General features: G+C 32.5%; 1 protein-coding gene across 3 annotated transcripts in view; it reads right to left on the minus strand.

The window, feature by feature from the left end:
* The window catches only part of LOC140450088 (uncharacterized), a 134,152-nt gene that overhangs the window by 28,269 nt on the left and 80,597 nt on the right, over positions 1-25,286 (minus strand). For all 3 annotated transcript variants that reach the window (XM_072543524.1, XM_072543515.1, XM_072543533.1), the window contains exons 20-22: positions 20,186-20,401; positions 12,781-13,094; positions 10,204-10,366 (exon numbers count right to left, since the gene is read on the minus strand). In XM_072543524.1, coding sequence (XP_072399625.1) covers positions 10,204-10,366; positions 12,781-13,094; positions 20,186-20,401 — 693 coding nt within the window. The remainder of the gene's footprint in view (positions 1-10,203; positions 10,367-12,780; positions 13,095-20,185; positions 20,402-25,286) is intronic.

Here is a 25,286-nt window from a genome sequence, read left to right on the forward strand (position 1 = left end):
TACTTTTCTCTGCCTTTTATTTGAGCGTATTTTATGACATTTCCCACTATGTGTTGATTTCGGTAATTAGTGAGTTTGTTTCGTTTAATTCCATCATGGATGTTACGCCTAGGAAAGACGATCACGTTAAGTGAACACACTTGTATGTCACAAAGAGAAATCGCAAGAACGTGAGTCGGGGGGTAGTAAGCAAGATTTTGAAGCGTAAACGAGAAACGGGATCAATGGATATGAAAAGGTTAGGAAAATTCAGAAGAAAGAGAAAAACAACACCAATAGATGAAAGATTTTTACTTCGAAAAAGCAAATTGGGCCCAAAAAACAAGCCAAGAGCTCCAACAAGATCTGGCAGGATCAGGTGTAGTGATTCATGACCCGACTGTTCGGAAACTTTTGGAAAATGGAAGAAGGGCAATACGTCCACAGAAAAACAGTTTCTAACTGAACGAATACAGAAATAAAGGCTATTGTGGGCCAAAAAATACTCTAATTGGACTGTAGATGACTGGAGAAAAGTTCTATTTACAGATGAAACTCACTTTATAGTTCAGAAATTCGTCAGGAAGTCTAATGAAAACCATGACAGTCTGACACCATCTCATATTGATCAAACCGTAAAACATCCAGTCAAAATTGAGTTGGACATCTAGGGTTGGATCTTTGGTACCAATCGAAGACATAATGAACAGCCAAAAATACAAATCCATGTTGGAACAGCATTTTGGACACAGAACTTCAAAAATGTCAGCCCCAAGCAGGAGCAATTCTTCAACAGAACTCTGCTCCGTCACAAGTCAAAGCAAATGATGGAATTTTTCAAAAATAAGAAGATTAATGTTTTAGATTGACCCTGTAATTCCCCAGACCTCAACCTCATTGAAAATGTATGAGCCATTTGCAAAGCTAGACTGCTCAAAATCGACTGTACTATACAAATAAAAATAATAGAAGCGGTCATTCAGGTTTGGTTTCGAGATGAAAGGATATCTAGGAACTGTCAGAAAAAAACTGTCAGGTAAAAGCAGTAAGTGCAGCAAAAGAGGGACTTATTTCCTACTAAATGATATAAGTTTACCTTAATAGTTTTGTCAAAATAATTTTCTCTAAACGAACTGTTTTTTTCATTATAACAGCCTATGATCCCATTAATTCGCAAAGTACTGTATATAGTATGTAAACCAGTGTGTATACAGCCAAAAATCATTTAAAGTGGTACTTAGAATATACAGGACTAGTTAATAGAAAATTATATAAAAAATAAAAGGTGGTCAGAAATATAAAAAATCAATTACCATAAAAGTGGTATAAAAGTCTAAAAATAGTATAATTGATACAAAACTAGTTAGCTATATAACGTGAAGTGTGTTTCAAAAGAACCAGCTTCAATATGATTAGATAGATTTCAGTCTGAGTTAACTGTGAGCTGAGTTTGTTGGAAGAGCTGAGTTTTGACAAATGCGGCCTATGCGTTTTGTTGTATGCGTATTAATTTTTTTTTTTTTTTAAATTGGTTGATTTCTCTTAGGACAAACACATACACGAACACAAACACATATATCTATAAAATAATGAGTGCTATGATGTATCGTTTATGTGAAATAATTACATTCTGTAAACTCTTTTAACACATTTATCTAAAAATATTCATATCGATTATAATGTAAGATCTACCTATAACGGGTTGCCTACCTTGATATGTAATTTATCTTATGTAAATGTAATTTTTAAGCTGTCTAAAATTACAGGCTGTTTTCGCTCTTTCGCTCCGTTTTCGCCTATGTTATTGCATTTTATTTGTGAAAACATTTATTATTTTTTTATAATTATAATAAAATAAAATAATGGCTTCAATTAAAAAGAAAACAACCAGGAAATAATTGGGGGTGATGTTAGACTTCATTAAAATAAATGGTGCTTACTGGCAAAACAAATTCTAGGAAGGCTAACAAAACAGGGGAACAATGGAGACATGTAAGAAAACTAATTTCTGTTACTATCAAATTTAATAAATGCCTTATTTTTAGGTGTTCAATGAATGGAAGATTTTGCAACTCATTTCAAAGATTTATCTTGGAGAACCACAGATTATAGATACATTTGATTGTAAAGTGGCGGCCACAACGACGCACAGCACATCGCACCGCACCTAGCCTTGACCAAAGCCTCGCTGAAGCAAAGAAATACAAGCATTGCCGTAAATGCGCGTGGCCACAACGAGGCACCGCTCCTTCTTTCGCACATCGCTGGGTACCAACGCCTCGCCTACGTAAATTGAGCTTAGTATTTTCTAATCTTCGCACATCGCACAGTGATTGTGATTATTCTAGGGATGGATAAAGACAAATTAATTAGTTGTGTGTTTTCATCAAAAGATGAAGCATTTTACCACATGTAAAAGCATTGACTCCAAAACAAAAGATGAAGTTTGTCTCTGTCCCTTGGATGTTTATCATAGTCATTGTCATCTTTGTTTGACATTAGTTTAGTTTTGCTGAAATTCATTTTCAGTCCTTTTTTTAGGGATTCTGTGTGTAGCTCCTCAATCATCGTATTCAGTGCATTCCACGTGTCGGCCATTAGTACTACATCATATCCGTATCTACGATGCTTCAAGTATCTTCCATTAATAGGGATTCCCTTATTTTCCCAGTCTATTGACAAATATATTTTCTAGAGCAGCTGTAAATAATTTGGGAGATATTGTGTCTCCTTGTCTTACGCCTCGGTTGATTATACATTATAATAATTTTACATTATATATACATTATAATAATTTTTATTATAAAATTATATTACCATTATGAAATAAACTGATTATACACTTTTTTATTTAACAAACAGTTTTTATTTGACAACACAAAGTTTGCAGTAATAACATTTCTTCGTATTGTCTACATTTCTAACATTCAACCATTGTTTTGATTTACCTCATTTGGAATTATTTCCATTGGAACTTCAGGAAGTTCTTCAACTTCTTCATTATCTAAAGGAGGAAGTTATTCTTTCATAACCATATTAAGAAATGCAAAACAGGAATATATAATGTTCCCAGCTTTAACAAGGCTGTAATGTGAAACCCTGTGCTTGTGCAAACAATGAAAGCTGGATTTCAAAATTCTGCAAGGTATCTTAATCACATTCCTGTTGGCAGTATGAGCATGGGTGAATCTTCCTTCTGGGATATTTTCTCCAGTATTTGAAACAGAAGTCAATAGCCATGGTTGTAATGGATAATGTCACAAATTGTTTTCCCAAAAATCAATTCACTACATTTAACTCCCAAATCTCTGAATCATGTGTGGAAGCAAACATTACAATTTAAAAATATAAAATTCTTTTAAAATTAAAATCCTTTTCTGTTGAAGTAGGCCAGGTCTGATCGGATCATCAGCAGGTGCTTAATTGCAATATGTGTGCAATCAATAGCCCTAATTATACCATTCCGTCCATCAAATCTTATAAAAGTCATAACAAATTTAGAAAATCCATTTTTTCCAACACAAACACAAAACCAAAAATTAGGTTATTTTGAATTAACTCACAGATCTTCAAGATATGACAGAACCGTAAATAACATTTTATGTAATTTTCTGCTATGGCTTGGTCATTTTACGCATAGCAACGCAGGGCATGATACATCATACCGTTTTTACACATTATGTTTTAAGAACTGTAATCTGATGTACGTTTTTTGAATTTTACTTCTTCTTCTTTAAGTGCCATCTCCGCGACGAAGGTTGGCAATCATCATGGCTATTCTGACCTTCGAGGCAGCTGCTCTGAACAATTGCCTTGAGCTACAACCAAACCACTCCCTCAGGTTCTTCAACCAGGAAACGCGTCTTCTTCCTACGCTTCTACCCTCTACTTTTCCTTGAATTATGAGTCTCAAGATGTTGTATGTTTCGCCTCTAATCACATGTCCGAGATATTGCAATCTCCTTTCTTTTATTGTATTGAATTTTACACTTGTATCAATATCATATTTGATAATGATATATGTGTTTGTATTCATGTAGTGTTTGCCCAAAGGGAAAACAACCAGTTTAACAAAAAAATTAATACCTATTTTAATGCCTTTTAACAAAGTCCACCGAAATGTTTTGAAAAGATATACATAAGTTGCATATAACCGAACGTATAGGCAACATTTGTCAAAACTCAGCTCTTCCAACAAACAGCTGAGGTTATTTACAGTGGCTGAGTCCAAGTAGCCTGAACGCATTATCTAACTAATGATAAACTGAGATCATTCCTTGTACTGATATGTAAGTATCATTATATTTTTTTGTATTACATATAACATAACTATGCAACGTATACACCAGTTAACATCAGACTGAAGCTGGTTCTTTTGAAACACACTTCACGTTATACAGTTAACTACTTTTGTATCAATTTTATACTATTTTTAGCTTTTATACCACTTTTATGTTAATTGATATTTTATATTGCTGGCCACCTTTTATTTTCTTATATAATTTTAGTTTCTTGAGGGCCTGAAGATGCTCTACAACTTGTAAACAGCGAAATTGACAGAGTATTACATGATGAGTTGAGATACACTCTTGAAAGTAAGAACATAGACAATAAAGATATTTTAATAATTCTGAAAGTATGTTGGAATCGAAATAAAAATATTTTAGATGTACGAGAGAGATTTTGTCACCATTGCTAACTAATGTTTATAAAGAAAGTGTTTGTCAAGAAGTCCTCTCGAGAATAAGCAAATAAATACTATTCATAGAGGAGACATTTAATACGTGGAGGATATAGTACTATCGTCTGCGTTTCGAATAAACTTCAATATTCAAGGCGTATCGAAATCTCTTTCATTAAAATAAAAAAAACTTCTGCATCCAGTATATAAACATACCCCTACGATTAACAATTTTTGTAAACCACTATCTGTCCCAACTGCGAACAACAACATCTTCTTCATGTGCCTTGTCCGTTCCGAACGTTGGCAATCAACATGGCCACTCTGACTTTGTTTACGGCAGATCTGAATAGTTCAGCAGATGACAATCCGAACCATTGCCGCAAGTTTTGGAGCCACGAGTGTCTCAACATAAATAATAAAAATGTCAGAAGGCAAATGCACCGTCCTGTCCTAACTGCCGTTTCAAACGTCTTGCATATTTCCACAAATATCCCGTCAGCCACTACTTCAAAACAATATCCTGCCCACGAATTCACCTTAGACATAAAGTCGATTATTTACTTCATGTCCATGATCCTCTTCAACGTCTTCCGTGATAAAAGGAACGACGTCATCCGTCTCTGTAATGAGATCTCCTATAATAAATAAGAACACGCAATCCCAACGTCGACCTAGAACCACTCTATAAATCAAAGAATTATATAAACAAGATTCTAATCTAAAATTAAACATTATGTTTATATGGAATTAAGCCACAATTATTTGTAATGAAAGTTACATTTTCAAATAATGTTTAACGTTTCGATTTCCACTTAGGAAATCGTTTTCAAAAAAAGATGGTGTTTAAAAAATTGGACAAAAAGTATAACAAACAAGTTGTGAAGTTGGATTATCTTTTTCGAAACTGACTATTGACTGACTTACTTGGCGTTGATCTGGTAGGCAATAGCCTTCTTTTGGTTGACATAACCTTTTTAAGATTCTAATCCTCGCTGTATACTTTCTAAGCACCCAGCTTGAAGAAGGCACTCAGTTGCCAGTCCCTCAACAAAATCTAAACAATCCAAACCAATACCTTTAATTGGAAAGTAAGTACCCTCGAGTAACTCCTTCAGAGCTGAATCAAATTATATAAGGACAGGGGAAGATTGGTTGTCTGTGGTTTCCCAATCTCATTGCACTACGATAACTATCCTAAGTGAAGACCTAGTCACAGCTAACCTCCACGCGATTTACTAAAGAAAATCAATCAATTCTGAAAGAAATCGTTTGTTTCCGGATGTGAATGAGTATTATTCTCAATGAATCACGTCCAAAAAGTCCACGACGAAGCTACCCACTGAAATAACCAGAAGTCGATCGACGAAAAGCATCGCCCGCCCTCAGTCTCAACACCGACTCCCGTCCTACGTTATTTACGGATAATCAGTACCCACACACCTGATTACTTTCATACCTAGAAGAGGCAAAAAGAGGCCTAAGACAAGGTTCTTTTCTATCCATCTAAAAAACGATCTTAAGATCTATTTAGTACTCGATTAGGTAGAGGTCTGGACTCTCAGAGAGAACAACATAAAAAATATTTAAATTTGTGAAATGTGGTCTATCGTCGGACAATAAAAATAAGATGTGTCGATAGAGTGATTATTATGGAAGTGATACACTCGATAGAAAAAGAATAGAAAATTATATCGAATGTAAAAAGAAGAAAGCTCTTATATTTGGGTCACCTTGTGAAAGGACAAACATGCATAGTACTTCATGTAAAGAGATACGGACGTAGAACAACGACTTTTGGCAAAATTGATTCTGAAGCATAAGATAAAAAAATGATGTGATGTTTCCTTTCTACCTTTTTTGCCATATACATAACTGTACATATCATTTTTTTGAATAATTGCTGTTTTAAGTATCTACCTAACCTATTGTCCCATTTGTGCATATACAGGGTGAGTCAATATTAAAATCGACGTATCGCCTGTCGATAGTCATATAAATTTCAAACAAGCGGCTTTTAGTCCGAAAAAATATCACTATAATGAAATTATTTAACCAAATAATGTTAAACAACAAAATAATAGAAAATATATTTGCTTTGATTATTTTGAATTGTGAAATATTTTTAACTGTACTGATATCCACGTGTCAATCAGTTTGTTCAAAAATTCCGATTGTGTGATAATAATAGAAAATCCATTAAAAAATGTGAGAATTGCCATGAAATAATGACCACACACGATATAATACACATAAAATGGCTAAAAATGGTTACAATAGTAATCTTAATTATTTGGGATATCTATTATAAATATAAAAAATATGATTCAACCAAGTAAACTAACACCTTTTATGATATTCCAAAAGTTTAGTCAACCAATTTGTACAGTGAACAGCTAAATGATAAATCTTGTTTAAGTTTCTAATATTTAGTACAGAATAGCACAATATATGGTTGATGTTGCAATCAAACTAAGACTTTGATGTAATTACTATTTAAATGGGAATAAGCCACAATTAAAGGTTAAAGTAAGTTTATTGACGTTTTAATTTCCACTTCGGAAATCGTTCTCAAAATACAAAAATTAGTGTCTAAACAGCAAAGTTTAGAACCTTTGACAGTATTAAACTCTCCGTTGCATTTAAATGTCTATTTGATAGATTGACAACTGTCAATACAAAAATTCTCAAAATACAAACACACTAATGTTTGTATTTTGAGAACGATTTCCGAAGTGGAAATTGAAACGTCAATAAAGTTACTTTAACCTTTAATTGTGGCTTATTCCCATTTAAATAGTAATTGCTTTAAAATGCCACAAGAAAATAGCTTCAGAACAACATTGAGACTTTGATATTAATTCACCCTATACAGCAGTTTATGTAAATCTTAGATGCACGTAGTACCGCCTCCCAAACATTCAAGTTCAAAAGAATCCCTCATGAAGCAAAATGATATGAAAATGATATAATTTTATTCAAGGTACCAACTTATAATATGGACATTTTAACGTAGTGATAATTCTAAAAATATGAACTAAAACATATTAAAATTATATACTTACTGCATAACATTTTTAGGTAATAGTCCCCAAGCCTTAACAAAGATTCGGTGTATGTATACGAATAAAATTTTTCTCCTATTTGGATATGAATAAATTGTTCCAGTAGTCAAATGGCGGAAAGAGCGGGAATGATTTCAAGAACGGTTTAAAATGTGTTAAAAAACATAAATGTTGGCCTGATCAAGTCTGTAGGTTTCAGCATAATCTACCAAGAGACCAAGAACAACGTGTTATATTTTGTTAAATTTTATTTGGGACTTTATTTATCATATCTTCTTTAGTAGTGACAGGTTCAGAAAACACCTTATTTTTAACATATCCCCAAATATAGTAATCTAACGATGACAATTGAGGTAATCTTGGTGGCCAGAGAAACGGATCTATATCAGCTATCTATCTATCGCTAAATATTTTATCAAGCAATGTGCTGACTCCTCGAATATTATGAGCCGGTGATTCATCTTGCTAAAACTAAGCCTCGCTAGCCTCATTACTATGTAAAGCGTGCACTGCTGGTACAATTAAATGCCGTAAAATGTTGCAGTAACGTTCTCAGTTCAAATTTTCGTCAAAAATCATGAGAGCGAATATCTTATTATTTTTCACAGCACAAAAAACATTAAACGCAAATGAGGCTTTAAATTTACTACTCCAGCAGTGACTGTTATGGCGATTAAACAGAACATTTTTTGTAAACTTCGTTTCATCACACCAAATATTTTTTTTTTGTAAAATCTTGATCTTCTTGGCATTTCATTAAAACCCATTCACAAAATTCTACAAGTCTTACATAATCTCCAGGATATAAATGTTGAGCTAGGATATACACATAAGGGGCCCAATGATGTTTTTTTTTAATTCTGTGAATTGTTCTAGTCGATACATGTAACAAATGCTCACATTCCTCTAAGGATAAATTTGGCTTAGCTGCAAAATATCCAAGGATATCTATTTGTAAGTCTTTATTAACGACGTGTGTTTTGGGGTTCTTCCTTTTACTTATAAACTGACGAAACTGAGAACAGTTGTTCAACAAACGTTTTACAGGTTTATAATTTGGTCGAGGCTTCTCAGGATATCTTTCACCAAAAACACCGTAAGTTATTGATACTATTCTGTTACACTCACCGTAAATTACAATTAAATTTAAAAAATCATCATTTGTGTATCCTAAATGAGTCATTTTTATTTTGTCAAGAAAATTAGACAAATTATTATTATAATTGTCACGCAACGGCAGGCAACAAAGTTACTATTAAACATTAACAATAACTGACATTTGTGAGAATATTCCATAGGCTACTTGATAAATAAATTTGACAGCACCCTGTATAACGAGAAAGGCAACTTTACACTGCAAAACATAAAGCTGTATGTGTTTAATAAGTTCCTTAGGAATTTAAACTTTTATTCAAATTACATTAGAAGATATTGAACTTTATATAAATACAGAAACGGTTCACAATAGGTATAGGAAAGTATTAACAAAAATATTCAGAATAACGTGAATATTTCTAAAATAAAAAAATACAGGGTGTTCCATAAAAAACGAAGTTATAAACAAGTTCCGGTATAACCGCAAGCAACAAATAGATGAAAATATTTTCATCGCTCTTGTTCACTCTTCAAAACCCCTTCTTCATTCAGTTACCTTTAGTTCTCGAGACATTGGCCGTTTATCTACCAGACCCTGAATATATATCTAAACCTTATTCTTTTGAATATTTTAAATCTTATTCTGAAACCTAAAAACATGCTCGAATACTTTAGTTAGAAATTCAACTTATAAAACGCGATCAAGATGTACAAAGCATGATACCCTCTACATCATTTTTAAATTCGTCCATTTCTTATAAGTTAGTGCCTTAAAATAAATACATTACCCAATAAGTAATCGTTAACACGTAAAAATGGGAGTAATACAAACAAAAATATGTGTTTCTTGTTCTGTCTGTAAATATATGATGAACAAATATAATTTTATATACTTATTATATCAATGATAAATTTAAATCAAAATAAGGTAGATATTTCTACTTGTTTTAAATAACGACCTGCTGTGTGGCTAATATCACAATTTTTCAATAATAATAAGAAATCCATCGATATCTACTTACTGGCTCGTGATAGTTTATTTTAAACTCTGTAGAGACATTTAGAGAGTAGTTTTTAATTAACTTTTGCTATCTGTAAGTAATGACAAAATAAAATCTACGATAAACAATGCAAAATAGTTTTTTACTTTTACTTACAAATTTATTCGTTTTCCACTCACAAATTTCTAATTCGTTTTTCCACCAGAATCATCTTTATTTAATAAAATATTAAAAATATATTATATCCGTCCGCAAAATAGGACGGAATATGGAGGAAACATTGTAACATTAGCTACAATACGCTGGATTTTTGAGTCGTCCACCAATATCACAAATACGATGCGTATTAAATTTAGTTCAAGAAAATCAAAATAAGTATTACTTGAAGGGCTTGTTGAAGTTGGTCTCATAAAGCTTGGAGATATACTTGGAGGTGGAGGCAGCGCAGATACAGCTACAGGAGTAATTGATATATTCGGTCGGTCTTTCATTAAGTCCTTAGCTGCTTTTTCTTCCAGAGATTGAGATTTATTCACTGCGGGTTCCTAAAAATAAAAAAATATATAAACTACGACATAAACGACATATTGTTTATGCTGTAATACCCCCATAATCTCTCGAATTGTCAGGTATTTGTGAACACATAACCAGACAGTTAATTTTTTTTCTTTTTTTAACATAGATACACCTTTCGCATTTATCCCGTCAGGATAATGCCAACTTAACTTGTTTAGATATTTTAATCGAAAGTGCAGAAACACTCTTTCTAGTAGGCGAGTAAATTACCTTTTTTTAAATAAACAGTTTGTATTTTTCTTATCATTCAATTTAGTATTAGGGTATACATATTAGTGTGTAGAATACGTGCTTGGCGGAGGAAACTGATGGATACTGACGTCTGGAGAGAAATTCTTGAGGAGGCTACGACCCACGCAGGGTTGTAAAGCCACAATGATGATGTTTACATATTAGTAGACAGGGTTAGTGTTTTCTTTTCTTAGTCAGGGATTCTACAAACTGTACATAATAGGTGAAGGGTAACAAAGGTTAAATTAATTGTAAATTGTATATTTTCTATAACAAAGTAGATATTAAATTGAGTTGTACATAATATCTGTTTTATTAGTATCATTTCCTTTCTCTTATTGTCACAAATTAATTAAAGCAACCATTACAGCAATATAATACTTTGGGAAGTAACCTTAATACTTTCCTGACGCCCACAATTTTCTTTTTAGTTCGTTTTTTATTTCACTACTTTTGTTCACTTATCCTTAATTAAATCAGTTGTCATATTCATTTCCAGGTAACTGTCCTTTGGAGGCATGCAAATTGGCCGAATTCTTCCTTAATTTAATTGTTCATCCTCTGGCATAGCCTGCTAGCCAAGCTGCAGTAAGTCTCACAATATTTTGTTGTGAGCACATCTCTTTCATTTTTGTTACATTGGCCACTACATCCGTCAACCTCATATTCTTGTTAATTTGGTGCTTTCCACCAAAGCCCACCTTTACAATTTTTGCAGTTTTACAGTTCACCGACGTCATAAATACCTGGATCAGGTCTTTTTATAAACTGATCAGATAAATATTTCTTAATATTGTTCTGAAGCTATTTTCTTGTGGCATTTTAAAGTAATTACTATTTAAATGGGCATAAGCCACAATTAAAGATTAAAGTAAGTTTATTGACGTTTCAATTTCCACTTCGGAAATCGTTCTCAAAATACAAACAGTAAATTTAGTAAGTTAAACAAATTTTGTTTTTTTTTGTTACTTGGTGAAAAATTCTTCAAATAATTTAATTTTATCTGACTCATTTATATTGACAATTCGGACATACATTATACATTTTAAAGTAGACGACTTTAAAATGATATTGCCAATATTGTTGAGTTGCGTTCCTGGAACGACTTTACTTGTAAGATAGTTCATTCGATTACATGAAATCAACTTTAACTTAAAAATATCCGTCAGAAAAAAATCATAGCACGTAATTCGTCTCTAAAAAGACAAACACATGCCATAATAACAGTAAAAATCTCCTGTTAGTGAATTATGAGGGAAAAACCAGGAAAAAACCTCATAATACTATCCCGACATGGTAAGTATTTGGTCGTGCATTTAGTTTACTTTCAATAAACACCAAATTCTGATTTTTTATGTTTGTTATTTAAAAAACATAAATGATGTATCTTGTATATGTTAGTGACTTACTAATACTAGTATTTTCCTTTTAATAACTTCCTCTTTTAATATGGGTAACCAGATCCTACTACATTCTTCCGAGGAATTTGCGACACAATTGGTCTCATTTAGCATAATTAGAGCCACTTCTTTGATTTTTCTGTTTTTATCATCCGTTTCTTTTAGGACTATATTTGAATCATTCCATTGAACCCTATGTTCATTATCCCATGCGTGTTTACATATTTGAGATCTATCAAATTCTCTATTTTTAATATAAGATTGATGTTCACTTATTCTAACATTTAATGGCCTTGATGTTTCACCTAAATATATATTGACCATTCATGTGTTGATTTTTATTTTCTGTTTCCCATTCTCTTCTATCTCTACGAATAAGTATTAATAATTTCTTACTTATCCTATACTTCTTAAATTTTAGATTTTAAGAAGAAGTATATCTTCTTCTTAAATTCTAAAAGATCTTCTTAAATTAAAATACGTCTTGCTCATCTTCTACTAACATAACTTTTATTTTTGCTTCATGTATTTCATGTAACTATGTCATCTGCGGATGCTCTTTCTGTCATATCTAGGTACTTTTATAACGTTCCTTGTAAAAAGCCTTCTCTCACAACTTCTTCGATTAGAACACTTCCGATTGCCTTTTTTGGCTGATGCTATTTTTATCATTTCTTTATTATTTATATATTTTTCCTTCTGGGACTTAATCACATACCTTTATAAAATCAATAAAATGTAAATACACATACCTTAAACATCTGTGTGACAGTCTGACTCATGGTTATATTTTTAGACGATGTGGTACTAGCACTTTGTTTATGTTTAGAGGTATCGCCTATACTCGACTTTGATGTACTCGGCATTGATGTACTTGGCATTGATGTACTAGGCATTGATGTACTCTGTATGTGTTGTCTTGAAGAACCAGAGGAATGTAGCTTAGTTTGCTTGCCAGTACTCACGATACCTGATGTTGATGTCATGGTATGTAAACTGGAAGATGTACTCGGGACACTGGAAGTTGGCTGTTTGGGAATTAAAGTTGTGAGCAACTTTAACTGGTCTGAAACACAAAAAAATATAAGTTTTAATTTACTGCTAAAAATATTGCAGTATTTGATTTATACATCTAAAACTAAAATGTCGAGTTTATATAAAAAAATTAACATATTGCGATGTTTTCGAAAGTTATATGGAAAGTCATATTTTTGATACGATAATTACAACTCCCCCAAAACAATTACACTAGTAATCCTGCGCGAGAACTTTATAAGTAAAAATGTGTGAAGTTATCTGTGCCTTCGGATTTATTTAACCCCTTTTCTGAGATACTAAAAGTTCTTTATTTATTATTTATATACATCATAAAATATTGTAGATAACCTTATCCTCTTAGGCTTATGCCAACGTCATATTAGACATAAATAAACCGGGACAAAACAATATTAAATGTAGAAAGCACATAAATATTAATAAAAATTATTACATATTAATAAAAAGTATGGCTGTACCAGTCAACGCTAAGGTAAAATATTGGCGACTAATCCTCGTCAAGAGGTTTCAGAACATACAGGACCAGCACACACGAGCCTAGAGAGATCAGATTAATATTAAATTTCAAAATTGAGTTCGCTTTCATGGGAAAAATCAAAACTTACTTCCCATAAAGTGCTGCCAAGATTCCAATATCTAAAAGTTGCTAAGTGGTAGGAAGAAATAAAATGGTCAGGGCAGATAAAATTAACACTGTGGAGACTGTTTTTTAGAGAAGAGACCACAAAATATGTCTGATGTCATGTTAGAGATATTATATTAGAAGGAAAACTGTAGAACCAACATCAAACTTCATATGTACAATTTAAGTAAAATGATTTAAATTCGAATTGCCACCCTAAACAAAAAAAAAGGAGTCATAAAAACCTTAATGATTCGCGCTAGCCGAATATGTGAACCTGAACGTTTGGAAGAAGAATTTAAAATCTGCAAATCTGATATCGGATAGCAAAATGTTATATCCACTCTATTCTTCTTTATGGTACCGAAGCATGGCTCGTTAATGTTGACTTAATGAGAAAGCTGGAAGCTTTTGAGATGTGGCTTTTTAGAAGAATTTTGAAAATACCATGGACCGATCATATTACGAAAGAAATGGTGTTGCGCAGAATGGGAAGAGACACCTATTCTTTTTCACTCAACGTTTGACCACTATTAAAAGAAGAAAGACATCATATTTGGGGCAGATACATAACAATGAGAAGTACGAGTTATTGCAGCTTATTATGAAGGGTAAAATCGAAGGAAAAGGGGGTCCTGGTAGACGACAAATATCCTGACTGAAAAACATTCGCGACTGGACCGGATTTGCAATGGTTACAGCCAACCAGCCAAAGATCCAAGAGATCCTTTGTTCACTCCAGGAATTTAGCTCATTATTTGTAGTAGTGTTTTAGTGTACATTAAAACAACAACCTTTTGGCAACCCTGTATTGTTTAAAGAAAGAAGAAGTGATATATAAGTGGATCGTATAAGATGGATAACAGTAATAGTGAAGAGACGAAATAAATGATAAAAATTGGTAAATTCCATTAATAAAAACCAGAAATTGTGGCTAGTACACAAAAAATCGAAGCTAACGTTTCCTTACAACTCACCGAAACTGCTTCAAACCTGATTGCAACGTTGCCTATGTCTACAGAAAGTTTCATATAATAGAATAGATTTAAACAAAAATAAATTTAAAAGATAATTAATTTAAACGCATATATTGAAATTATTGAAAAGACAGGATTGATAAGATTCTCTGAACCGTTGAGGTGGAAATAACTCCTTCCGCAGTCCCGCTGCTTGCAAAAGATGGGAATAGCCCGCGAATGGAATACGTCAGATTATGAAAAAAGGAAAGAAAGGGATTCTATATCTTCTTTTAAGAACACAATAAGATCCTCGACTATTCGAAAGAGAACAGACAAATGTAAGAGTGATGACCTAGTTGATGCAAGCTTAGCAAGAGAAATGTACAAAGAGCTAAGAGAAATGCGAAAAGAAAATAAAGAACATAAAGAAGAGATAATAGAATTAAAAAACTCAGAGCTGAAAATAAAAGAGGAATTAGAAAATACAAAGCGACCTCTAAATGAGGTGGAAAATAGATTGAAAGACTCGAAAAGGAAATGAAAAGAAACGATATTGTAGTAACTGGATTAAAGATTGGTTCAGATGAAGAGAAAATAAAAGAATATATGACCAATACAATTATATGTGTATAATGAATATATGTGTATTCTTATACACCTAAAGGAAAGACTAAATGTAGAAACTGCAATAAAACTAGGGTAGAAAACTTGTTTGCTATAAATAACAGAACACGTGGAAAAAATAGAATTATGCAAAAAATACTCAGCTGAAAAAGTTAAAGGGAGACACGGTATTCATAAACGATGATCTAAGAACCAAAGAAAGAGAAAATGGGAAAAGACATAACTGAAAAATGTAAGGAATGTAAGGAATGTAGATGGAGAGGAATGGAGATGAGAAAACAAAGACATTTTTAAAAATATTGGGACACAAAAAAACGGGAAGTAGTGGAGAATGAAGAGAAGTTGAAAAAACGGAGACAATTTGTGGCAAAAAACAAGGAATATGACAAAGGAAAAACTGAGAAAACCCTGGCTATGACAACGGTCACGAATAAACTAAATCGAATAATGAAAAGAATAAAACACAGACATATCAAACAAGGAAAAAAATAAGCATATCATTTGGAAAATTAGAGTCTGGAACATAATTAGCATAAATGGTAAGCATAAATGGTAAGCATAATTAGCATAAATGCTAACTATTAGAGGAGTTCGACGGAGAGGAATTAAGTATACTAGCAATATCATAGAGAAAGAAAAAAGGACAAGGAGTAGTAAAAATGGAAAATAATCATACCTTCCTACCATCAAAAGACAAAAGAGCAGCTGCAGGTGTGCGTAGTATGATACATAAAAGACTAGAAAGACAGATATAGTTCTGGAGAGCATTGTTATGTATGGTTCTCATGTACGCATATACTTGGCAACGTTGCACTTGGTAAACGGAACCACAAGTGACAGCTGTGACATGACAACCAGAGATTGACAACACATTTAGGTTAGGGACTCCATGTGAACATGAATAATAATGTTAATTTATATATCCTGATAAAGCTTAATAAAACCTATCGTAAGTAGCTTTATGTTATATTATGTCCCACAGTCCTAAAGAGGCATACATTACATGGTGGCAACGGAAAAGTGACGATAGGTTACGTTGTGTTAAAAGCCGTTGATTGTGAAAAAACCTATTATAAAAAATATACGTAAGTGAAGGAGCTATACTGTGCTCGAATCAAGATGACAGATATTAGTAAAGGCTTAGAACCGTTTAGTTTCCAAGGAAATAATATTTCACATGAGTGGAAATTTTGAAAGCAAAAGTTCCAGTTATTTTTAACAGCCTCCGGCAAAAGTGAAATACCAGACCACATAAAAATCGCTATTCTCCTAAATCAGATGGGAGATGAAGGGCTAAAGATATTCAATACCTTCGAGTATGAAAATGATGGAGATGATCAGAAGTACAACGTTGTTTTGTGTAAGTTTGATACATACTGCAGCCCTCTTAAGAGTTTAATTTATGAACATTTTAAATTCTTTAAAAGAGATCAATTACAAAATGAAAGTATCGATCATTTGTAACTGCCTTGAAACAATTAGCATCAACATGTGAGTTTAAAGAAAGGGATACTTTAATTTTGGACAGGATTGTTTTGGGTACACATGATCTACGAATTCAAGAAAAATTATTACATTGTGCTGATTTAAATCTAGCACAAGCTATAGACATCTGTAGGACTATGGAAAATAGTGCTGCTTCTCAACGTGAAATATCCAAAGAAAGTGAAAGTGTTAGTGTTGTGAAGAAAAGAAGAGAAGAAAGCAGACCTGGATCTACAGGACAGTCAAGGTGTGGTTCAAAGTATGAGAAGGAGCAGCGTAAAAACCTTATCGTACCAGTTAGTGAATCCACAGAATGGCAAAATCCTATTGTAGTTGAAAAATAAGGGATCTGATATGTTAAAAGAGAAAGGTTTCCAATTCCTACTCAAGATACTTTATTTGCTAAGCTTTCAGGGGCTAATTATTTCACATTATTAGATGCATCATCTGCTTTTCTTCAGTTGCCTTTGAATTAGGAAAGTTCACTTTTATGTACTTTTATTACACCTTTTGGTCGTTATAGATATCTGAGATTACCATATGGCCTTACCTGTGCACCTGAAATTTTTCAAAAATATGTCTGAACTTTTAGATAGTGTATCAGGAACAATAACGTATTTTGATGATATTTTGGTTTTTGGATGTTCTAAAAGTGAACATGATAAAAATTTGAAATGTGTTTTAGAAAAAATTAAACAGAGTGGCTTAACTTTGAATTTAGGGAAATCTAAATTTTGTCAAACAAAAGTAAAAATTTTAGGTCATCAGATTAGTAATATTGGCATTTCACCTGATCATGATAAAACAGAAGCTATTACAAAAATGACACCACCAAGTGATCGAAAAGAATTACAACGTTTTTTGGGAACCATAGTATATCTTGCAAAGTTTATACCAAACCTATCAGAACACACTAGTCCTCTAAGATGTTTACTTTCTAGTAAAAATGAGTGGCATTGGGGACATAATGAACAGGCATGTTTTGATAAATTAAAGAATCTTGTGGCATCAGCCACTACTTTGCGTTATTTTAACCCTGACAAAAAGATCATACTCTCTGTTGATGCCAGCCCATATGGTTTAGGGGCCATGGTCTCGCAAGATGGGTTTCCAATTGCATTTGCATCAGTGTCATTAACTCCAACCCAAAGGAGATATAACCATATTGAAAAGGAGCTTCTTGGTATAGTGTATGGATGTGAAAGATTTTCATTCTATATTTATGGCATAGATTTTGAAATAGAGGCAGATCACAGACCTCTTTTAGGTTTGTTAAAAAACCTTTAGATGAAATGTCATCTAGGATCCAAAGACTGGCAATGCAATTAATGAGATATAAATTTTCACTCGAATATATTCCTGGTAAGAATCTCAAAGTTCCTGACAATTAAGGTAGAGATCCTTTGAATAAAACCATAAATACTAATTTTATAGATAATGAAAATAATTTGAAAGTAGATTCTATTGTACACATAAAAAGAAAATGAAAAAAGGTTACAAAATACAATTGATACTGACCCATCTTTACAAAAAGTTAAATATTATGTTTTAAATGGGTGGCCTGAGCATAAAAGCTCTGTACCTTCTAAGGTGAAAAAATTCTGGTCTGATAGACATGATATATATTTATTAAAGAATGTATTGTGCTATAAAAAAGGTTCCTGAAGAATTGAAGGGTGAATTTCTTGATGTTATACATCAGTCTCATCAGGGTGTAGTATCATGTAATAAGAAGGCTCAAGAAGCAATTTATTATCCGGGATTGATGAAGGATATAGAAAACATTGTTCTGAACTGTCTGACTTGTCAAATGAGCTATAAGAGAAACAGTAGGGGTCATTAAAATCACATGATGTACCTGAAATACCTTGGCAAAAAATTGGTATTGATTTTATGACAGTAGCCTCACAAGACTTTTTAGTTGTGGTTGATTATTTTTCGAAGTTTGCAATTGTTAACAAACTAATGAACAAAACAGCTAGCAGTGTTGTAACACAATTAAAAAATATGTTTGCTATTAATGGACTGCCTTGTGAAATATTTTCTGATAATGGTCCTCCATTCAATTCTCATGAATTTTTAAATTTTGTCCGTATGTATAATATTGAAGTAACAACATCAAGTCCACAATATCCTCGTAGCCATGGCATGGTGGAAAGAACAATACAAACAATAAAAAACTTGTTTTTAAAATCTGTACAAACTAAGAAAGATCCATTTCTAGCTGTATTAGATTATAATACAACTCCAAAACAAAATTTACCTGCTCCTTATGTGCTGCTAACTGGAAGAAATTTCAGAACCAACTTACCAGTCAGTATGGAATTTCTAAAGCCTAGACATTCTAATAAAAGATATTTTACACAATTGAGAAAAAATCAAAGAAAACAAAAACGCTATTATGACAAAGGAACAAATAGGTTACCAGAATTAAAATCTGGACAACAAATTTTACTTCAAGAAAAGAAAAGGAAATGGAACCCTGGAGTGGTTGTGGCAAAGAAAGAATCAAGGGATTATGTGGTTAAAGTAAATGTTACTGATTATAGAAGTAATAGACACTATCTTAGACCTGTACGGTCAGAAGCACAGCAACATGCTTATGCAAATTGTGAGCAAGCAGATGTGAAAGCTAGTTATGGAAATGATATTGTGACTACTGGAAGGACAAGTATGGGAAATACGAGAACAGTTCTTTGTCCAGATGTACCCGATTATACAAGAGACTAAAACAAATAAGACTATCAAAGATATTGATGTACCTTCAACATCTAATAGAACATCGCCCATCAATGGCATTGATGTACCTTCTACATCATACAGTACTTCACCTGGTTTGAAAACCTCCAGAAGTGGTAGAGTCATTCGCCCCCCTGATAGATTTACCTATTGATATATTTGTGAATTATTGTTATTTACGTACTTATGATATATTATGTGAATTATTTTTAGTTTATTTTGTTTTTATTAAAGGGGACGTGTTATGTATGGTTCTCATGTACGCATATACTTGGCAACGTTGCACTTGGTAAACGGAACCACAAGTGACAGCTGTGACATGACAACCAGAGATTGACAACACACTTAGGTTAGGGACTCCATGTGAACATGAATAATAATGTTAATTTATATATCCTGATAAAGCTTAATAAAACCTATCGTAAGTAGCTTTATGTTATATTATGTCCCACAGTCCTAAAGAGGCATACATTACAAGCATGGTCAGAGATAATATTACTAATAGAAATCAATGATAACGAGTGTATCCGTAATAAAATTATTATAGTAGTATATGGATCAAACATATGAATTTAAAAACACTTTTACATTGGCATCAGTCTCCGAGAAAACTAGACACAAAATAAAAAATCATAAAAATAACTATTCAATAAATTGGCACAAGATATTAACCTGGTGTTAAACTGGATAGAGCATGTTCGATGCCCAACTGCTTTTTCATAGTCGGGTTTAGTTGATTCAAGCTGTCTAATAACTGTGCCGACATGTTTGGAGAGCCGACATTTCCCATAGCATTCATCTGTTTCAGTAAAGTGGAATTTAGTAATCCCGTCTGTGCCAACATTTGGCTTGTTATGGCAGTTGCCGTCAGTGGATTATTGATCTGACCTACACAATAATGACACAACGATTAGGTATTCTACATTAAAATAATTATACTTGTATACAGTTTAATTTAGTGCCAGAGTTTTAGAACAAGCACTAATTTGTTGATTGTAAAAATATAAAATGATCTAGCTAACAACTACCATATCATCGGCTGTATGCAATAGTGACACAACACAAAAACTGGTAATTTTTCAAAACCGGGGTTTAAAGTTTGTGTCAATAATTTTGTCTTATTTGTTTTACTACATGGATTGGGATTTTTGAAAAAAAAAATTAATTTTGGTTTATTTGGGAGAGCGTTAAGTAGTTTTAATGAATTGTAACGCAGACTTTTAAATTCAACCCTTATTTTGAGTTTAGTCACTATTGCACATCAACATTTTGTCTTTCAAGACTAATTAAGGCAAAGACAAAATTGGCATTTTTTTGTTATTCCTATCAACTGAAATAAAGGTTCAATAAAGAATACTAGAAGTTACTTAAAAATGAGAAAATGTGTTTATTAACAACTATAAGACGAACGAAATAAAAAAATATATATTAATAATAATAGGAAAAGTAACAATGCTTTAAAGATCGGCAGAAATCAGCGTGAATTGGTCGAACACTCTTGTTTTCACAAAGGCAAGTAAGGTCTTTTTTCTTCTTTTCTATTATTGGCAGGCTGCCAGTGTAAGCCTTTTCTAGTTCTATAATATCCATGCTTTCTAAACCTTTTCTTGTTTTATTCTTGGTGGTATCAACTTATATGTACTTCTCTTGTGCAAATGAAATTTTAAAATAGTAGTGAGTACCAGAGCTTTTTTTTTACATGAATTTCACAAAAATCGTTGAAATGAAAAGTATTTCCTTGGACATTTTCATTGAAAATTGTCGCTGTTTTAGTATTTAACCTTTTTAGGTCAAAAAAATCATTATAACATAATTCGTATACTTCGAATGGTTGTTTGCAACGAACAGTTAGGATTAGCATAGCTAAATGAGTCGGTAGATAAATAGGTCCTCCTTTTAAAGCTTTAGTGATATTTCTTTTTATTAAATAGTGGCAGCTGTCACCCTCATTTTGAGTATGGCCGACAAACTAAATAGCGATTAGTTATAGAAGAAATTTTGAAATGGTTTACAGCGTACTGATAGATTAAAATTAGGTACTTGTTTTTTCCTTGGCCACCACAATTGTCTGAGTAAAATATGAATTTCAAATCGTCAGAATAGGTTTTTATAGATGTTTGTTCAAAAAATATCAGCAGGCACGAACCAATTTCTATGGCAGCTTTACTGCCTTCTCCTTCGTGCCAAATATATGGCGGTAGAGCAGCTTGTAGGTCAAAACAAGAACTTTTTGTAAGTTAGTTACATTCTCTTTGTTAAGTGTTTTTAGCTCCCGGTTTAAGTTCTCCTTATGATGATTATTATAAGCATATTCTAAGATTATTTTTTCTTCAGTGCTCGAATTTTTGTATTTTTCACAATACTGACATTGATCTTTTTTGGGAAAAAATGCATAGTTAAATATATAATTAAAAAGTTTACGATTTAAACCAATTTTTACAAATCCATCATTGTTTCTTTGACAATCAGCTTTATAATCATTGTATAGATCTGCCAATGTTTTGCCTCCTTCTAAATATTTTTTTGAGGTACTACTTCGACAATAGTGGCTCTCCATTGTCGGAATTGAAGAAAGGTGTTTACGAACCCTGTTCATAGTTTCGTTACAAAATGTTTTATGTGTGCTATGTTTACCTCTTTGATCGTTGCTTATAAAGCCACTTTCCGTCTTCCCAATAACAGTTCTAATACATCTATTAGTAACTCCAGTGGTGAATATAAAAAATCTTTTGCACTCTTTTTTTTTCTGATCACGGTTTTCCAAATAAAAATGCATGATTATAATCATGGCTTGTTGTGTTACCTTTATCTGCATATCGATATGTTGGTTTAATTATAGACATGGATCTCAGAATATAACATCGTTGTTAATTTATATTTCCCATTGACTAATATTCTTCTAAGATATGTGTTCTTTCTTGTAACGTGAATTTTTATAAGCGAATAGCAAGAGACAAATCGCCAAATAGAAGAAGATCATTGGGACGACCGAGGAAAAGATGGTCGGACAACGTCAATTGAGGCTAAAAACCGAAGTAAAACATGCATTTTGCTTATTTATAAAGTAGGAAGAAGAAGAAGAAGTGAATTTTTCATCACATTTGCAGTCTACATGGATTGCAAGATGTACCTGAACTGCGAGCCTGTACAAGATTACCGTTAACATTGGTGTATTTTTGGTCTGAATTTCTAAGAAACTTTCTGACATTTCTTTTCCATTGATCCGGACTACCCTTCCTTTCCCTACTTTTAGGGTTATTAATCGTCACGTCTTCTGGTACTTCAGTTTCCACATTTTCATCAGAGACCTCTGTAAATGTAAACGATACATCATCATCATTATTCACGTAATGAGGGTCCGCATCAGAACTAAAATGGGTTTATTTTTTGTTTAAACCAGTAGATGTAATCAAAAAATCGTCTAAAGTTTTCTACTAAATCGATTGTTTGGAATTATACATTAAAATAATACTGATGTTATTACTTACGTTACTCCTGCTCGAGATAGGAATAATTCACTTCTTATCTGATAACGCTTTGAATCTGACATTTTTAAAACAATAAATTTATTCATTTTATTTAATGTGACACAACTCCAAAATTCTCATTGATACAGTTTGAAAATATCTAAAATTGTCTGCTATAGTGGCACAACTCAAAAGTACCGGTATTGCATAGAAACTTGATATCGACAGGGTTCGACTTCCACTGCACAACTAAAAAAGGCCAGTACTGCAAGAAATAATTTATCTTAACCGACAACATGTCATAGCGACACTAGTGACGTCTAGCCGACATTTTTGCTATTATTATTGTGCCAGTTTTGCAGGTCATAATGGTGATGTTAACTCAATTTTGTCAAGTTTTGAGTTAAGCCACTATTGCATACAGCCAACGATATGATGTGAGGCAAATGTATGGACGAAGGAATTATTTCAGGAAAGGCTAAGAGGATAATAATTGTGAAATTTTTTTTATAGTAGTTGTGTAATATGGCCGATCTTTATATGGTATTTTACTCCAGTTAATGACCATTTTGGAGCGTAATTTTCCTCGTCACGATGGATTTGCTTGAAAATTTGGATTTAGGTTTCTCTCACCCTTTATTTTTTTAAGTAATTCATAGCTTAAAAGCTAATCGAGTTACGAGTAAAAAACCAATCACACATTTTAGGAGATACCAGAACGCGTATACTGGAGCATTGTAAGATACACGTAGTGTGCTATTAACGCACATATATACTTTCACCCAACCTTACAAACTAATAAGGCTTGTTTTGTAAGTTGAAATATAATAAATTCATAACATTATGTTAAAAAAATTATTGTACTTAGAGTCTCAATGAAAAAAAATCTTACAATTATTCCAATTTTTTCGCAAGGGGTGGTTTTTATAAGGGTAGAAATTATGAAGTAAAAAATTAAAACAGCAAACACATCTAAATTTAATGTCACTTGAATTTACAATTATGTATATGATTTTTTTCTAATAGGGGTCGTTTTCAACTCTAAAAAATAAAATGCAACCAACAGCACAAGCCTAATTTTGAACTGGAGGGTAGGTATAACCTAAATCCAAATTTCCATGCAAATCAGTGGAGACAAGGCATTCAATGACATTGTTTTAATTATAACTAATCTAGGGGGTGATATTTAGGCTTTAACTGTGATAAAATCTTTACTGTTAATTGACATTCCTTCACTTCATTAAAAGATTATTTGCTTTAATTTACAATTACACAATTTTTTTCTAATAGGTATTGTTTTCACCCCTAAAAATAAAAAGCAACCAACGACACAAGTCCAAAAGTAAAGTGGATGGTAATTAGAAACTAAATACAAATTTTCATGCAATTCGATAGTGACACGGAAAATTAGAAGGTATCGCCGTATTTGGTGCCAGATCTTCCGTTCTCCCGATAATATAAAGAAATTTTTTTCAAATGGTTTTACGGTTTTTAGATTATTGAGTAATTCTGAATATTTTTCATGTAACACTCATACACCTAAGTGTAACTAGTTTTTGATGTTACTGGTTTCTTTTGCATGAAAAAGAACATATCGCAATATTAATGATCTTAAGATATGGTAATAAATGGAGAAGTCATAAAGAAACTTGTAAGATCTACTGCAAGTAAACTGATCAAGTTTATCGGGTGACGTAAAAGATTTACCTAAATTAGGAAATAAAAAATGCAATAACATGAAGACAAATCATTCGACGATTTTTTTTATATTTTGCATGATAGGAAGAAGATCAATACTTGAGTAATAAACAAATATCTAGGAACCTTTATATTTTACAAGGACATCTAAGAATTTTACGTATAAAGAAAAATTGGTTCAAGAGTTGTCAGATGCTGATTTTGACAGATGTGTGGAGATTACTGACACAATGATAGATAGATCGAAATTATCCAATGTTTTAAAATAATGTTATGTTTGGTGACCAAGCAACTTTTTTATTGATGGAACCGTAAATATACCTAATTGTAGACAATGGTCTAAAGGAGGCCTTATGTTCATTCCTTGGAAGCACTTTTAACTTACAGATATTTTCATCTAGTGCAGCTTTATTCACCAGTACGTCCACTGCTTCATTTCCCTTGATTCCTACTGATGATGGTACCCATAAAAGAGTTATTTTTATATATTTTTTTGTGATAGTAACACGAGTTCTTTCTTATCGGCATAATAATTTCATTTAAGGGATATAGTTTGCTGCAATGCAGTTAGTGTACTTAAGGAGTCAGAGATGATGTAATGAGATAAT

This window comes from Diabrotica undecimpunctata, chromosome 1 (assembly GCF_040954645.1).
Source record: "Diabrotica undecimpunctata isolate CICGRU chromosome 1, icDiaUnde3, whole genome shotgun sequence".
NCBI classification, from domain to species: domain Eukaryota; kingdom Metazoa; phylum Arthropoda; class Insecta; order Coleoptera; family Chrysomelidae; genus Diabrotica; species Diabrotica undecimpunctata.